A 16339-nucleotide genomic window follows, 5' to 3' on the forward strand; every position below is an offset into this window, starting at 1 on the left:
TGGTCGGCGAGTATTTCACTTACAGTTGGACCTATTTCAGGAACTATTATTCATATAATATAAATTGCTTGGAGAAACTTTCACCTCCAGTCAGTGGTTGGGGTCATCAGTCATGAGCAGACCCCCAGGTGACCTGATTGTGTTTGCTTCTCTCTGCAGATGTGTTTGACCTGTCGCTGAGTGAGGGTTGTTTGCCGGAAAATGAAGAAATTACAGAAAACGGCATCCATCCAGAGCTGGCAAAGGTAGGTTTAAAATAAGGAAATCAGCTAAGACTGCGAATGGCAGAATCGTGTTGTTGCTTTACGTTTTTATCTGGTTTGTTTTGCAAGATCTGTGCTTATGAGTCGTTGCTGCAAATGCACCAAAAATAGTCAAGACAATGTTTTCACTCTTCAAATTCTGGTTATGTAAAACAATGATTTCAGAGTCTTTGGTAAATCACTAAAATTAGGATTTTCTATTGATTAAATCTCTATGTTGTGTCATACTTTTTTATCTACAAAAATAACTACAATTTCATTTATGCACAAGAAGGGTTTCATGGAGTAGGGGTGGAATGTTCACTTGCTGAAAACGTACAAGATGCATTTCCAAAATGCCCAAAAGAGACCTAAATTTATAGTTAAAGGCATACTGTGCAACTTTTTCATATTTTTAAATAATTTTCTTGAGCCAGTGTGTGCTAAAATGACCCTTTCCAGGCCTGGAGGGCTGGTATCCAGCACATTTTAGTTTAAAAGTTGTTTCAACACACCTGATTTTAAATGATGAACATGCTTCTGCAGAGCATGTTGCCCTGCTGCACAGGTGATTCAATCACTGAATTACGTGTGTTGGAGCATTGTAACCTCTAAAACGTGCTGGATACCAGCCCTCCAGGACCAGGATTGAATACCCCGGCTTTACAGGGTTAATGAAATGTAACTCAGACCCCCACCGCCCATTGTGGCCAGAATATTGCACTTCCGACTTCAGACTGGCAGGCCGCCACCTGATGGACTTGGAAAAAATTGAGCTGACATTCTTGGCGCTTCAACACATTTCCTGCATGTTTTAGATCATGAACACAGCTAATTTTTTTAATTTAGTGATAAATCACCTCTGTAAACACTAATAAAAGCTGGGGAGACATTTCAGCTGTTGGATTAAAGTGTTAAAAAGACGAACACACAACGAGGGGATAGGTTTCACTTTTGGTTCAACTAAACTGAGACTAGGGGGTGTTATAAGCTAGCCAAAACTGCCTAGTGTTCCTTTAACATGCTGTGTTTCTGTGGAAAGGTCATGAACGATTGTTACCTTATCATTAGCCACGTTTACATGCTCACAATTAATCGGAACGCCCAATCAGATCATAAATTCTACATGTAAACATGTCAATCGGAACATTCCGATCCGATTCGGCCCTATCGGAATGAAATTTTAGTCCGATTGAGAAAGGTGGTTTTTTCCAATCATCATTCCGATTGACGTGCATGTGCACAGCCATTCGGATTGTTGGAGTAAAATAAGGCCCACTGCACATGTGTGCAACAGCTAACGAGCCTCCCTCACTGCATGATCGGATCATTTCAGTTAGTGTCCATGTAAACGGAGATTTGGGATTTCTGATCAACCGAGATTTGAATCGGATTGGGGGAATTTGGCGCAGGTAAACGTGGCTACTGTGGATATCTGTCTGAATTGCTGTAGTTTGTAGTTTCTGACTGGAGTGACAAGCTAACGGCTAGATTAAGCAGGGCCAAGACCAAAATGAATATCTGCCGTCCTAAACAGCTCTGCTATGGCAAAGTTCATAGAAGCTCATGCAGATACTTGATAACTTGAAAATTTTGTATTGCAGTCAAGTGCATAGATGATAAATCTGGCCCCCTGACTACACTGGACATGATGCAGCTAGCTGCTGCTGTTTCCTTTTGCACCATTTAGATCTTTGCACTGTTCGGACTAGCCATTAGCAGGTCAATCATGTTAGAACAAGTCTCATTTTGTCCAAACTGAGGTAAGTCAAAGATCTTTTTACAAAAGTTTAAAATGATTTGTTCCCATTTTTTCCAAAGATCCTCACTTGAAAGAGTCAGTTATTTGCTGATGATATTCCTGTTTCCCTGCTGTCCCTCCTGTCACAGTACATCTCCGAGACAGACGAGAGAATTCGCTCTGCTAGAAGAGAAGAGCGGTTGAATCTGTTTTCTCTGGACCCAGACACTCCCGTAAGACTTCTGCATTCGCTTCATCACAGCCTTGGTTACTGACTCAATGTGTCCCTGCTCTTTACATCCATCATTCCCTGTGAGATCAACTTTGATGCTTTCGCCGCAGGTTTTGAGAAGCCCGCGGACAGAACACTCGTTATCTGACAGCTCAACAGTGCACCCGTTTGAAGAGAAGCTCGGCAGAAGGTTCATGATCACATGCAAGTCTCTCAATCTCATGCTGCAGGCTTGTGTCAATGAGAGTGAAACAGAACCCGTCACGAATGTGAGCATGAGTAACTTTTACCATTAGCTAAAGGGAAACAATCATGTGGTCTGAAAGCAGTAACTGAAACAAGCGTTCTCCGTTAGATCGAACCCTTCTTTGTGTCGCTGGCTCTGCTGGATATTCGAGAAGGCAGAAAAGTTTCTGCAGACTTCCACGTAGACCTTAACCACGAAGCCGTGCGTCAAATGCTCGGAGGCTGTGGCAGGGTAACGGGCCTAGGTACGGGGGTCGGAGCTCAAGAGAACGGCTTGTGCTCTCCTGCTGAGAAGAAGGCAGGTGATTGTCACCTGAGTGTGGACTTGGAGCAGTGGCTTTGCTTCCCCAAACAGGTGCAAAAATACCCCTTCATCAATGCACAGATTTCACAGCCCTTCTATTTTGCAGACTAACTCCTCCTTATTGGATTCCATGCAGGCCATTTTCTCAGTGACCAACCCCCATACTGATATAGTCATGGTGGCAAAGGTGGAAAAGGTGCTGATGGGAAATATTGCATTCGGCACTGAACCTTATATCAAGAATACAGACTCCAGCAAGGTCAGAACTTCATTTGTATTCATGCTTTGTGTTTTATCTGTCTCCACTGATCAGTAAAAAGCTAACATATTTTTATAGTGTAGTAATTATTTAAAAATATCAGAATTTTCCAAAGCAGGAGCCATCTTTAAAACAGCCACATTCCTGCAAACTGGGACCTGGATGATTTAAGTCATTCTTCTAAGATGTTTATTGTCTTCATTTGCTTATTTTTGCTAAGATACTTTAAACATTTAGCTTTGATTAGCGACTTGTAAGGGATACATGTGAAAAAATAAGATTCAAATTTTTAACAAAAGTAATAAAATGAAGAAAAGTCTAACCTAAGAGCTGGTAATGTGTTGGATTGTAAAGAATTTCATAATAATTTAATACTTTGAGGGCCAAATGGGCCAGAAATGGCCAAGTATCCACTGGTTGGTTGATGATCAGTGATTTATACCCTCTTATCTCTTAAAGCAGGTTGTGAAACACAGCCCATAAAACATACTGTTAAGTAATTTATTGTACCAAAAAAAGATCTAATCCAGTAAACTGTTTAGACTGACATTTGCTAAATGGTTTCCCTGTAAATCTGGGGGTTATCTTCTTCGCTGAATGCCTGGGTAGAGCAGAAATGAGGTTTTTCCAAGAGCCTATCCAGGATGCTTTTTTGCTCTCCCCGCTGGCAGAGCTTCATGTGGTCCCTGTTTAACTGGCTAAGTGAATTTGCAGACATCCAACCTGCTGCCAGAGCTACTGTGTTAAACAAGCCCCAGGTTTAGTCTGTCAGGCTGTCCAGATCATCTAGAATGTAGATTTGCATTCAGGAATGTCAGCTGTTGCTTCTTGTTAAAAACTATCTGCCAACGCTTCTTTCTTTTGCATCTTGAACAGACTGTGCTGAAGACTTTAAAGTCCAACAAGCAGTTTTGCTGCAAACTTGGAAAGTACCGTATGCCCTTTGCATGGTCTGTCAGGTGAGAGGCTTCAAGACCTAATTTTAAATGATTTCTGCCTGATGGCCCTCATGGGATGCTGCTCCATCTGATGTTTTATCCCTAAATTACCTTCTTTTATTACAGACCGGTGTTTAAAGACAACCACGGAGCGCTGGACCGGGAGTCTCGTTTCTCACCTCTTTATAAACAGGAAAGCAACAAGATCTCCACAGATGATCTGATTAAGCTGGTTTCTGAGTACAGGAGGTGGGATGAATTGCATAAAGAAAAGAAAGTCTTCAAGACAAAACAATCATTAATGATTCTTATGCATTCTCTTTGTCTTTGCAGGGCTGAGAAGAACAGCAAACTGCAGACTATACCAGGAACATTAGACATTGCAATAGACTATGTTCCATTGGAGCATCCCAGTATGTCTTATTTTTAAACTTGGGTTAGGTTAAGACATCTGCCTGCCAACTCCCGTTTTGCCATGTGCTACAATATTTTGTGTCTCTAAACATCTTTGAATTTGGTAATTTCCAAGCAGCATTTTAGCTGATGTACCCTTCTCACCTCACATGGACTCTCAATGGCTAAGGAAACAAAGGGAGTAAAAAAGTAACATAGAAAAATATATACATATAGTCCTCATATTTTAAACTGTTTACCAATAAAGTTTGAAAACATACTGGCAAGTGTAGCTAAAAAAGAAAAGAAAAAAGTTACTGCCGTGAACCCGCGTAAACCCAGCACTCTAACCTCTAGACTACCACGTCTTTTAGATGACAACAGTCACCTAAGCATGGACGTAATTTTGGGGGGGACGGGGGGGGGACATGTCCCCCCCACTTTTTCCAAAGTCCAGTTTTGACCCCTGCAATTTTTACCATCCAAAAACAATATTACGTTATATTAAATTGATGCTGGTTGAGTTCTAGGACCAAGCGGAAAACAACCGTTTGTGTTGAAGCCTGTTTCCCATTAGAACATACTGTAAAGATACCCCCCCCCCCCCCCCCCCCCACTTCTAAAGTGAAAATTACGTCCTTACACCTAAGCTACGTATCCTGTGCTGGCCACTGGAGACCGATTTCAGAACACATTCCAGATTCAGGGAAAGAGCGGGGCCTGGTGTCGGGAGGAGGAAGACGGTATTACGTAAAACTTTACATCTGGGCTTTTCAGGAATTTCAAAATAAAATTCTAAATTTGCAGCTGGAACAGGAAAATGCATGAATACAGCCAAAAATGTGTTTGGATGTATTTTTCATGGGGAAATAACAATGTCACATGCTAAAAAGCTCCCAAAAGTGGGTTTTCCATTATATGGTCCCTTTAAACTTTTTTATCCTTACCTAAATCCCCTTTCTTCCAGACTGTGTGACTTCCTCATATGTGCCAGTGAAGCCTTTTGAAGAGCTGAGTGAACACCAGCCCACCGTGGAGGTGGAAGAGTTTGTCCAGGACACCACTAGGTTCACCCAACCGCATCGCGTCTATAGAAACCACATCTACGTTTACCCCAAGCACCTCAAGTACGACAGTCAGAAGAGCTTTGCAAAGGTGAGGATCTTTTGAATGTGAAGTAATGAGCAACATTCTTCTTTTTCAGGTCCTTTGTATACTTTCATTGCCTTTTTTATGAGCTCAGTCATTAGTATCACAATGGTCTCCTTGTTCGCAGGCTCGTAACATTGCAGTCTATGTAGAATTCCGCAGCTCAGATGAAGAAGTTGCCAAGCCCTTAAAGGTTTGTTCATCAAGCGAAAACGCTGGTGGGATTTTTGCCAGTTATGTGAATTATTTCTTCCAAGTTCATTTTTTTCATCATGAGGACTTTTTCTTTTCTTAGTGTATCTATGGCAAGCCAGGAGGACCAGTTTTCACAACAACAGCCTCCTCCACTGTCTTGCATCACTCTCAGAACCCTGACTTCTATGATGAGGCAAGCAGGAGAATTAGAGAGATTTCAGTCATCGTCACACACCAAAACCAACTAAATCTGTATCCTCCCTCATGATTTTATTCCTCCAGGTGAAGGTTGAGCTTCCCATCCAGCTTCACGAAAAGCACCACCTTCTTTTCTCCTTCTACCATGTCACGTGTGACATTAATGCTAAGACAAATGCTAAGAGGAAAGAGACCCTAGAGACTCCAGGTAAGGATGGTTGTTAATCCTGAGGAAGGTTGCACGAGGATGGGTTCTGCAGACGTTTCAATGATCTGTTATTTTTATTTTCAGTGGGCTATTCTTGGCTGCCTATACTGAAAGAAGGCCGGGTGTCATCTCAGGAGTTCAACATTCCAGTATCCTGCAACCTGCCACCTGGATACCTGGCCATTAAGGAAGCCAGCAGTACTAAGGTGAGACCAACAGTGATTAGAAGTGGGAAAGGGGTATTCCAAACGAGATTTTTGTTAAAGTGTGAGATATGAATGTTCAGCATTAGCTGGTTCCAGTGTTCAAGCTGTTGTGTCTTATTGTTGTCTAAGAATGGAGCCGATGTGAAATGGGTCGATGGAGGAAAAGCAATCTTCAAACTCTCCACCAACGTCGTCTCAACAGTTTACACTCAGGTAAAAATGCCATTTGTGTTTTTCTACTGCGCACTTGCTTTCTGATGTGTGTGTGTGTGTGTGTGTGTGTGTGTGTGTGTGTGTGTGTGTTAAAGTTAAAGTCCCATTAGTTGTCACACACACATGTGTGTGTGCGAAATTTGTTCTCCGCATTTGACCCATCCCCTGGGGGAGCGGTGAGCTGCAGACACAGCCACGCTCTGGAACTATTTGGTGGTTTAACCCCCCCAATCCAACCCCTTAATGCTGAGTGTCAAGCAGGGAGGCATTGGGTCCCATTTGTTTTCAAAGTCTTTGGTATGACCCGACCAGGAATCGAACCCCTGATCTCCCAGTCTCAGGGCGGACACTCTACCACTAGGCCACTGAGAAAGGCCAATGTGTGTGTGTGTGTGTGTGTGTCTCTCTCTAAAGCCTAGTTTATGCTTCTGCGTCAGCTTCACGAGGAAGAGACACACACGCATTGATGGGGGCGTTTTGCCTTCGGACACCCCGTCACCTGGGGAGTGATGCAAAGCAACTCCCCGCCAGGACCACAGGGGGCGTAGCACTTTAGGGTACCCTGTCGTGTATCCGGTCCAAGATAGTGCTTTTACTATTGTGTTTGTATTTCAGATAATCCTTATCACGAACAAATTTATCCTTCGTTCTCCTTCACCCACCTCTAAACCCACATTTCATGTCATTTCCATCCATGAATAAAACACCTGCTGCGTATCTTTACTCCTTCAGTCACGGGTGAATCAAACTTTCCTATTTTTAGCTGCACCGTGTCTGCCGCTAGATATCTTCGGCTGTCTTTATTTTTTTCCGAGCGTAATGGCGGTGCTGTTGATGAAAGCGGCGTCCCGACCAATCACTAGCTTGCATTCTCCATCTCTTTTGACGGATGTTTAGAAAAGTGGGCTCGACTCCGTCCATCCTTGCGAGCCCGCTGGAGAGCCCTCGCAACGACGAATAATGGTGTTGAATGTCTCTGTACCGACGCAGATGCAGAAGCATAAACTAAACTGTTGGATATACATTTCTACAGCCTGAAGTTAATTTTACTGACAGAGCAAAAATCATTTAGACATAAAATGCGTACGTCATTTAAAGATTATTAAAGTGCTGTTAGAGACGTATTTTAATAGAAAAGACACTTTTGATTATAGAGAAGAAACAAAATAATAAAATATCATAATTAAATGACCTAATGTAGGAAGAGTTTTTATAAAATGTTTCCACTAGTGATTTAAGTCTTTTGTAATTATTATTTCATATATTTTTAAACTTGTAACTAATTGATTTAAAAAAAACATTCATATCCCAGAAAACCGAACAATGATTTTTTTTTATCTAACGAAAACGCTGTACCTTCAGTTTCACATAAGTTTAATCTTAGATTAATCTAACACCAAAGCACCTATAAAACATAACTTTGAGGTATTAAAGTTCATATTCGTGTCACATAAAAAGGATCGAGTTCACTGAGTGATTTTTCAGCTGCTGGCTGCTGATATTTGTGAATTCCTCTCTTTTTGCCAGGACCCCCACCTGAACCGATTCTTCCAGCAGTGCCAGAAGAGAGAGCTGGACCTCTCTCAGCCTCCTACCTCCAACTTCCTCAACTGCCTGAAGGTCAGAGAAAAGACACCTAAACATTCTGAAATCTCAGTCATTTTTACTCAGACAGAAAACAGAACCTTGGATATTAAACTCAACGCCACATTAGACCGTTTTTGATCTCTTTTTAATTTATTTTCATTTCCATGCGTTCCAACTTTTTCCTTCATCTCCAGGCAGTGGCGGATTTAGCAATTTGGGGGCCCAAGCTGAACACAGACATTGGCCCCCTTACACTAAATTTTTGACAATCTTACCTTCAACGATTTGTGAAACTCTTCTCTCTTCTGACATGAGTTATTTTCCCTTTTAGTCCTCCTTTTTTTTCCTGTCTTTCCCTCCCTTTGAGTGCTTTCAATATTTTCCCTGGTTTCTTCTTCCTGTCAGTGCTCCTGTGCTTTTGCCTTTCTTTTGTTTTTCTATTTTCCATTTTGATCAGTTTTCCTCCCTTTAAATATTTTCCATTGTCTTTCCTTTCTGCTTCCTTTTGATGTTTACATAGAAAAACTGTCACTTTTGGAAGTGAAGATAAAAGCTTTTTTAAATCAAGCTGCTTCTTTCTCTTATTGGAGCCACTAGGATAACTCCATTTCATGCTTAATGTTTTGACTATCGCTTCGAGTTTGTTACGAACGCTCCTGCCTCTCTTCTTCTTCTTCTGCTTTTTTGTCTTCTTCTTATTTGTGGTCCCATGGCACTTGGCAAACAACAGTTTGGTGCATTACTACCACCAACTGGATTGGAGTGGAATGACTACCAATCAATTCCTGTGTGTGAATCGGCGTCCTAAAGGAATAGTCCATTGTGGGATTAACAGAGGGGTGCCGGTGGTCAGGGCTATGGGGCCCCGTTATGTTGGGGGCCCCAGGCGGCAGCCGCCCTATGCCTAATGGTAAACCCCCCACTGTCTCCAGGGTCTTCTCAGCATGGAGAGAATCCCAGCGATAGTCCGCTTCCTGCCTGTGCTTTTCAACCAGCTGTTCAAGGTTCTGACTCAGAATGACAATGATGAAGTCACTACTGCCACCACCAGGTAATCAGTGGTACTACCAGGTCTCCTTTTCCTTATATTTATTATACTGATTATGATGATGATGATTGCAGCATGTGCAAAACTACACAAGAAAAGCATATATAGTTTAAAATGCAATGTGTTAATGATTGATTCTTGCCAATTTAAAAACAAAATGTGTTCTAAATGTTAAATATAATATTTGTTATAAAACTTTTTGTTTTTGTCATCTTTTGTCTGCAGAGTGCTGGTTCATATTGTCAGCAAGTGCCATGATGAAAATCTTGATCACCATCTTCACTCTTATATCAAGGTGTGTGCGTGTGTGTGTAGTCACACAGATGTGTGGTGCTTTTCTGCTTGCTCAAGCAGCATCTTTAAAAGCAGCTGTTTGGCGTGGAATGTAATCCAAGGGAATACAATTTCTGCAGGAAAGAAAAGAAAAGATGGATGTTCATGTTTTTGTGTTTGTGGAGCATAAATGAGGACATTTATCCCTCTCAGTCAGAAACACAGAGCATGTTTGTTTATAGGGGGAAAAAATCAGAGAGCGAATTAAGACAGAAAACAGGAGAAACCACAAGAGCCATTTCATGTTGGCCACAGAGCTGAAAAACTGCAGAGTCTGAAGAGGCAACAACAGAAAGGAGTGGTGGGGAGGGGAGATGACCAGCAGAGCTGGTGAAACCAAGGTTACCATAGCAACAGACATGGCATGACGTTCACTACGAGTGCTGTTCAGTTTTACTTACAGAGTTTTTTCATATTTTCTCAAAATGTCCTCTCATTTCTAAACAGTGATTGTGATTTCACTCATTTACATCAAATATGATGATTTGAGTCATTAAAGTAGAAGAGGCCATATAGTTTAATCTGCCCTTTGAGAGCAAGTGAGACACAGCCATAGGGCAACATCAGCACTAAAAATGTTGTCTGTACTACACCCCCCACTGAATATTGAATAAAGGAGCTTTATTAGATATGTAATGTACAATCCTAGTGCAAATTATTCTTAATAGGATTTTTAATATCAGGCAGAATTTATTTTAAAGCAAATCTATAATAATAATAAGAAGAAGAAAATTAATAAAATAGTAGTAATTATTATCATCAAACATGTTCACATTTTATCAAAGAGAAAAGTTTTTAAAAGTGCAGTATCATGCTATTTTAAAACTTTGAGAGCAAAGGTAGGCAAAGTGTCTGACGTCATTTCTCTTGAATACGAGTTATTTTCTTTAGCCTTGTACTTCTGAAACCGGGATGTAAACCGATGCAAAACTAAATGCCAGCATAGCACTTTAACCAGTCGACTGCCAAGTCTTTACCAGCGATGGTCTCGATAGCGTCGAGGAGACCAGCTTCCGGGAGAGGAGCAGGACCTGATGACTAGTTTCCATTGACACTTTACAGGGTTTTCAAAGTCAAACTCCAAATTTGCAGCTGAGACAGGAAAATGCATGAATGCAGCCAAAACAAAAACGTTTTTTCTCTGGAGGAAATAACAATTTCAAATGTTTTGGCCCCTTTAAAAATAATCAAATTTTACTAATGAAATATGAAATGTGGTGAAGCAAACTTTGGTTTATTTTTTTTCCTTCAAAATTTGCACGTTCTCTCTCTTCATACCAGTAATCTCAAGTATTGTTACTCAGACCGTGAAAACTGTTGAAAAGGGTTAGGGCTAAATCCTTATAAATATCCTTATGAGATTTGCTTCTCTGCTGGAAGTACATCGGTGACCTGGTGTTTCTGCCGTTGTTTTCATTTCTGGTCTAGTTTGTTTTCAAGTCGGAGGCTCATGGCTTCAGGACCGTTCACGAAGAGCTGGCTAAAGGAATGACCTTTGACCTGAAGAGCAACGAGCAAGCAGCAGTAAGGAATGTTCTCAAGGTTTGTCTCAACCCTCTCATAATCCCAGTAAAATGAGCAATTTAATGATTTACATCAGTCATCTGCTATTGATCTGAAAGACTTCCTTTCGGGTTTCAGTTCTCCTGGTTCTTCTTTGAGCTCATTGTTAAATCCATGGCCCAGCATTTAGTTGACTCTGACAAGGTAAAGGTAAGCTGTCACCCCTCTGATTTCGTGCTTCATCTGGCGATGTTGCGCGGAGGTGACCCGTGTGTGCTGCTCTTCAGCTGCCGAGGCCTCAGCGTTTTCCCTCCTCCTACCTGAGCCGGGTGGAGACGTTGGTGGAGACGGTCTCTGAGCACATCTTCTGGAAATACAAAGACCTGCAGGAGGAAACGCGCAGCGCCAACTTGGCTGTGGCTGCTTTTGTCAAGGTGCGTGCAAAAACATAATTCCTAAAACTATGTGAAATATATGCTGCTGAGTTTTCTTCTATTTGCAGCGCTGTTTTACTCTGATGGACAGAGGCTTCACATTCAAACTGATCAGTAACTACATTAACATGATCACTGCTACAGACAGCAAGGTAAAAGTAAAATGATACTCGTTGCTTTATTTATTACACAGTGGATGTAAATGGATTTAGGTCTTTTATTTTTCTTTTGTGGGACTAATAGGTCCTCTGTGAGCTGAAATTTGACTTCCTGAGAGAGGTGTGCAACCATGAGCACTACATCCCTCTGAGCCTGCCTTTACCTTCTGCTCTCATCACAGGTCAGAGGTCAAATCCTACCCTGCAGCTCTCTGACATTTATGTGTTTGCAGTCCTTCATCGTGTACCCTGCCCTGGAATCCATTTATTAACACATTGTCAGACTTTTATTTTGACTTTCTGTCATTTTTCTTTTCATTTTATTGTCCGTGTCAGACCATGCATCTTCTGAGCCACACACCACCCCTGGTAAACCCCCTTCTCCCATATTTTGTGTCTTTGAGTGTGTGTCCCGTGTTGCCCACTGTAACAAAATTTCTCTCCAGAAATGAGTTAACTCCTAATTATCTAACTTCCATCCATCATCTCGCCTCAGCCTCAGTTCCCGAGTACAACCTGACGGGAGAGTTCTGCAGAAAGCACTTTCTGACAGGCCTGTTGCTACGGGAACTGGGACTGGCTCTTCAGGACGAGCAGGACCTGAGACACCTCGCCTTGGCCACCTTAAAGACGCTAATGGCCAAACACTCTCTGGATGCACGTTACGCCACCAAGGTACCGATGATTCTCTGGAGGAAGACAAAAGAAGCAGAAAAATGAGTCACTAGCACACAGCAGAAACCCTTCCATTATGACTCATCTTAGCACACACACACACACACACACACACACGCACGCACGCATGCGCACACACACACACACACACACACACACACACTACATTGTCAAGGTCCTAATGAATGTTGGGAAGTCTCTGGATTAGACCAAGTGTGTAATCTGCCCACGGATAAACACAGCCAACCACAACTCACCAGCAGGACTGAAGTTAAGTCTCCTCGGTTCTCAGTCCGACCCAACGGTGGAAAATAAACTGGAAAGATTTAGTTTGGAAGGGACTTTTTCTATATAAAACCTACAAGAGTATTTTTGGTTCTTGTCTCTCATGAGTCTTTAAAAATCCCTTTAACCCTTCCACCGTCCTCATGGGTGACCCCGCCAGGAAAGCTGACCATTGAGCAGGATTGATGGTTTATCCCTTGAGGTCCATGTGGCAGGGGGTGAGGAGTGAGCACCACCTCACCCCCTGCCACATGGACCTCAAGGGATAAACCATCAATCCTGCTCAATGGTCAGCTTTCCTGGCGGGGTCACCCATGATGACGGTGGAAGGGTTAATTAAGATTAATATCTCATAAAAATTCAATACTACAAATCTACTTTGTTTCATTTGTAAAAGAAAAAAGTAAGGAAGCAAACTGTTGGTGGTTGGTTCTATTCGAAAGTCTCATGATACCTTTTTTCCTTGGCTGTCCTCCAGGAGAAGCAGGCGAGAATCGCGTCCCTCTACCTGCCTCTGTATGGACTGATCCTGGACAACATGCCTCGGTTCTTCCTCAGGGACCTTTTCCCCATTTACTTCACTTCTAGTGACCAAGTAAGAACCCAGCTGGATGTTAGGAGACGTTTATAGCAAACGCACAAACTTTTCATCTAGTATATTTCAAAGTTGCAGAATTGATAGTTTCTCCTTTCTCTCTGCCTTTTTGTTCCTGTGCTCCTCACAGGGCTCTCGAGATGATGTCAGCGTGGGAGGGGGAGGGGCTGTTACTCGCCATGGAAACTCCATGGATGCCTCATTTTCCAAAGAAGTGCTGAATTCCATCACAGGTAGGACTGTGTGACGTGTGTACATGATCATTACAAGAGTCAAGTGTTCTGATACCCCCCTCTCTGCACCAGCCTTCTCATCCCTGGCGGTTGCTACGAGTAACCAGGCCGACTCTCGAGGTTCTTTGATCAGCGTGGACTCAAACCCAAGCAACAGCGACAGGAACAGTGAGAAGATGGATGGATGTGAGAAGGTGTGAGAGAGAGAAAAAAAGTTCTAAGTGTTCAAATTCTGACTCCACTTGATCTATCACTGGAAATGAGAAAGCAGATGTGTCGCAGAGCGGGAATGATTATAATCAATGCTCCTGCTTCATTATGAGCCACATATAATACATGCAGTCATAAAAATGACTAATAGAAAAACAAGACAAATTTTAAACCACTGATGTTTCTCTAATATTCACAAAAATATGTTCGTATCCGTAGCCTATTAAGATATATTTAAGACCAACTGGAGCCTGTTGTTATTGTTGAGGCTTTTGCAGTCATTGGTTTTTGTTTTTGTTATTTATCCTATTACCAAAATTGCCAAGAAATATTTTATAGTGAAAATATTGTCTTGTTTTTTCCCCAGAATCCAACAAAAGTTCAAATCAAATCACTTGTATTGTCACGTCACATGTGCAGTTACACTGGAACAGTACATGCGAGTGAAATTCTTGTGTGCAAGCTTCACAGCAACAGAGTTTTGCAAAAATACAGTAACGTAAAAACAATCAAAATATAAAAATGGCTAATGGTAAATGGCCTGTATTTGATATAGCGCCTTCTAGAGTCCTGGAACTCCCCAAGGCGCTTTACAACACAACCAGTCATTCACCCATTCACACACACTGGTGGGATGAGCTACGATGTAGCCACAGCTGCCCTGGGGCGCACTGACAGAGGCGAGGCTGCCGAGCACTGGCGCCACCGGTCCCTCCGACCACCACCAGCAGGCATCGTGGGTTAAGTGTCTTGCCCAAGGACACAACGACAGCGACAGACTGAGCGGGACTCGAACCTGCAACCTTCCGATTACGGGGCGAGCACTTAACTCCTGTGCCACCGTCGCCCTAATCTAAGTAATAATATGTATCGTATGTAAGGTATGTCTTCACTATTTGAAGATGAAAACTTGAATGAAAGTTCATTTGAAGCTGTTCTAAACTTTTGTAACTCGTATAATAAAATCTCCTCTAGAAAGGTTACTTCATCACATATAGTAATCGATTTTTGATGTAATTTAGTAAGAAAATGAATGTCATAAAAAATTGTACTAAACTATATCTAACTTAGCTCTCAAAGAGTCATGATTAATGACTCATTAGAAGCAGAAACGTGTTTTAAAATGATTGATGCTTTAAATAATTTAGCATTTACCATAAAATATCTGACATGTTTTGACTGCATTTGTGTTTTTGTGGTTTTCCTTTAGTTTGCACGACCCCAGTCTCTGATTGGTTACGGTTCCCGCTGTGACAAACTGGACCAGGCAGAGACCCGCGGTCTCCTCATGTGCTTTTTGCACATCATGAAAACCATATCTGAAGGTAAGAAGTGAGCTTGTGCTGAGGTAACATTTTGGAAGTTACATTTCCTAAATGCTGTGAAAATGAAAGCTAGCAAGGTTTTCCTTTGGATTGGAAATGTTATTTCAAAACAACAAGCTAAAAAAAAAGAATTGACCAAATTTTCTTGGCTAATGACAAAGAGAAGTGGCTATCAAATTCACTTCTGCTCCGCCTCAGTGTAAAAATACTATTCAAAGTTTTTTTGGGTTGTGTGTGTGAGACTTGATCACATGTGTTGATTGTTTCCAGATGTTCTGGTATCCTACTGGCACCGGGCCATTCACCAGGAGATCTCAGACTTCTTTAACATCCTGGAGTAAGAGCTCTCCTTTCTTTTTGTTGAAAGAGTATCTCCACAGGCCCCGTTCGGCTGATTAGAAGTAGCTCGCAGGCAGGGAGAGAGAGAGAGAGAAAAAAAAATCTGAGACAAGCAAATGAGAAGAATAGGAAACATGGCCAGAAGGGAGCAGATGAAAATAATGACACAGCAAGAGGAGAAGAAAAACAGACTGTAATTCTAGTTAGAGCTCCCAATCCGCCAAGGAGTGCTTCAGATTAACCTTCTCTGCTTTTTGTTTGTGTCAGCATCTAGTCTGCTCTTGTGCTACTTTGTTTAATTCCATAAATCCTTTATTTTCCTTTAAAAGACAAAAAAGCAAGCAACCTGGTGTCTTTCATCTTTTTTTTTCCCCTCAGGCTTTGTCTTCAGCACTTCAGGTTTCTTGGAAAACGTCACATAGCGAGGTGAGTTTGCATCCTTCTCTTTCTAGATCAAACTTGGACCAGGTGTTGTTCGTGTGCACGTATTAGAATGCTGCTGATATGGGAATAGCTTATTAACTCAGTACACACGCTGCAGCCAGGAGTTGGAACGCCCCCCGCACCTTGATTCATTATTCATACGATCACACTCGCATGGTTGCACACAAGCATAAACCCAACTGCATACAGACATGTGAAACACACACACACACACACACACACACACACCCAATAAATGAATCAGACACGGTCAGGCAGAAATACTAATATGTGTTCTGGATGCGTGTGCACACATGGGAATGAGCTTTAGGAGGGAGGAAAAAGGGTAGATAGGGGGAGGTGAAACTTCTGGGTCTGGCTGTGAAGAAGGGATCATTGCTGGATATTGTGCTGTTGTTGTTGGCACACAGCAGATGGAGGTTGTAATCTTGTGTCTGCTCTTACTGGAGCAGAGCCACGGTGCTGCTAGACTCCTCCATCTTCTGGTTCCTCCCCGCTAATTAGCTTAGCCCCCTCGTTTTCTTTTCAAAGTGATGCTGAGACGAGAGCTGACTAAAGCCTGAACGAGCACACAGATTTTCAGTGTGGAGGAATTAGACACCCAGTCATAGCTCAGGCTGTCGGGGATTGCTAGCTACTTAACATT

At 42.1% G+C, this 16339-nt stretch overlaps 1 protein-coding gene across 8 annotated transcripts in view; it reads left to right on the plus strand.

Annotated features, from left to right (window-relative positions):
- Positions 1-16339, plus strand: part of dock10 (dedicator of cytokinesis 10) — a 79094-nt gene that overhangs the window by 50745 nt on the left and 12010 nt on the right. For 6 of the 8 annotated variants that reach the window (XM_054743389.2, XM_015951501.3, XM_015951508.3 and 3 more), the window contains exons 9-38: positions 160-245; positions 2133-2216; positions 2326-2484; positions 2571-2816; positions 2902-3024; positions 3901-3983; positions 4089-4211; positions 4296-4375; positions 5323-5510; positions 5632-5697; positions 5800-5892; positions 5982-6105; positions 6190-6311; positions 6441-6524; positions 8052-8144; positions 9044-9162; positions 9385-9454; positions 10921-11034; positions 11134-11205; positions 11283-11429; positions 11498-11581; positions 11673-11769; positions 11924-11956; positions 12084-12262; positions 13026-13142; positions 13273-13375; positions 13448-13569; positions 14796-14910; positions 15181-15247; positions 15628-15675. In XM_054743389.2, the coding sequence (XP_054599364.1) occupies positions 160-245; positions 2133-2216; positions 2326-2484; positions 2571-2816; positions 2902-3024; positions 3901-3983; positions 4089-4211; positions 4296-4375; positions 5323-5510; positions 5632-5697; positions 5800-5892; positions 5982-6105; positions 6190-6311; positions 6441-6524; positions 8052-8144; positions 9044-9162; positions 9385-9454; positions 10921-11034; positions 11134-11205; positions 11283-11429; positions 11498-11581; positions 11673-11769; positions 11924-11956; positions 12084-12262; positions 13026-13142; positions 13273-13375; positions 13448-13569; positions 14796-14910; positions 15181-15247; positions 15628-15675 (3241 nt within the window). The remainder of the gene's footprint in view (positions 1-159; positions 246-2132; positions 2217-2325; positions 2485-2570; positions 2817-2901; positions 3025-3900; positions 3984-4088; positions 4212-4295; positions 4376-5322; positions 5511-5631; positions 5698-5799; positions 5893-5981; positions 6106-6189; positions 6312-6440; positions 6525-8051; positions 8145-9043; positions 9163-9384; positions 9455-10920; positions 11035-11133; positions 11206-11282; positions 11430-11497; positions 11582-11672; positions 11770-11923; positions 11957-12083; positions 12263-13025; positions 13143-13272; positions 13376-13447; positions 13570-14795; positions 14911-15180; positions 15248-15627; positions 15676-16339) is intronic. The other 2 variants (XM_054743384.2, XM_054743388.2) reach the window with 2 other exon arrangements.

The sequence above is a fragment of the Nothobranchius furzeri genome, chromosome 13, assembly GCF_043380555.1.
Source record: "Nothobranchius furzeri strain GRZ-AD chromosome 13, NfurGRZ-RIMD1, whole genome shotgun sequence".
Classification (NCBI taxonomy): Eukaryota; Metazoa; Chordata; class Actinopteri; order Cyprinodontiformes; family Nothobranchiidae; genus Nothobranchius; species Nothobranchius furzeri.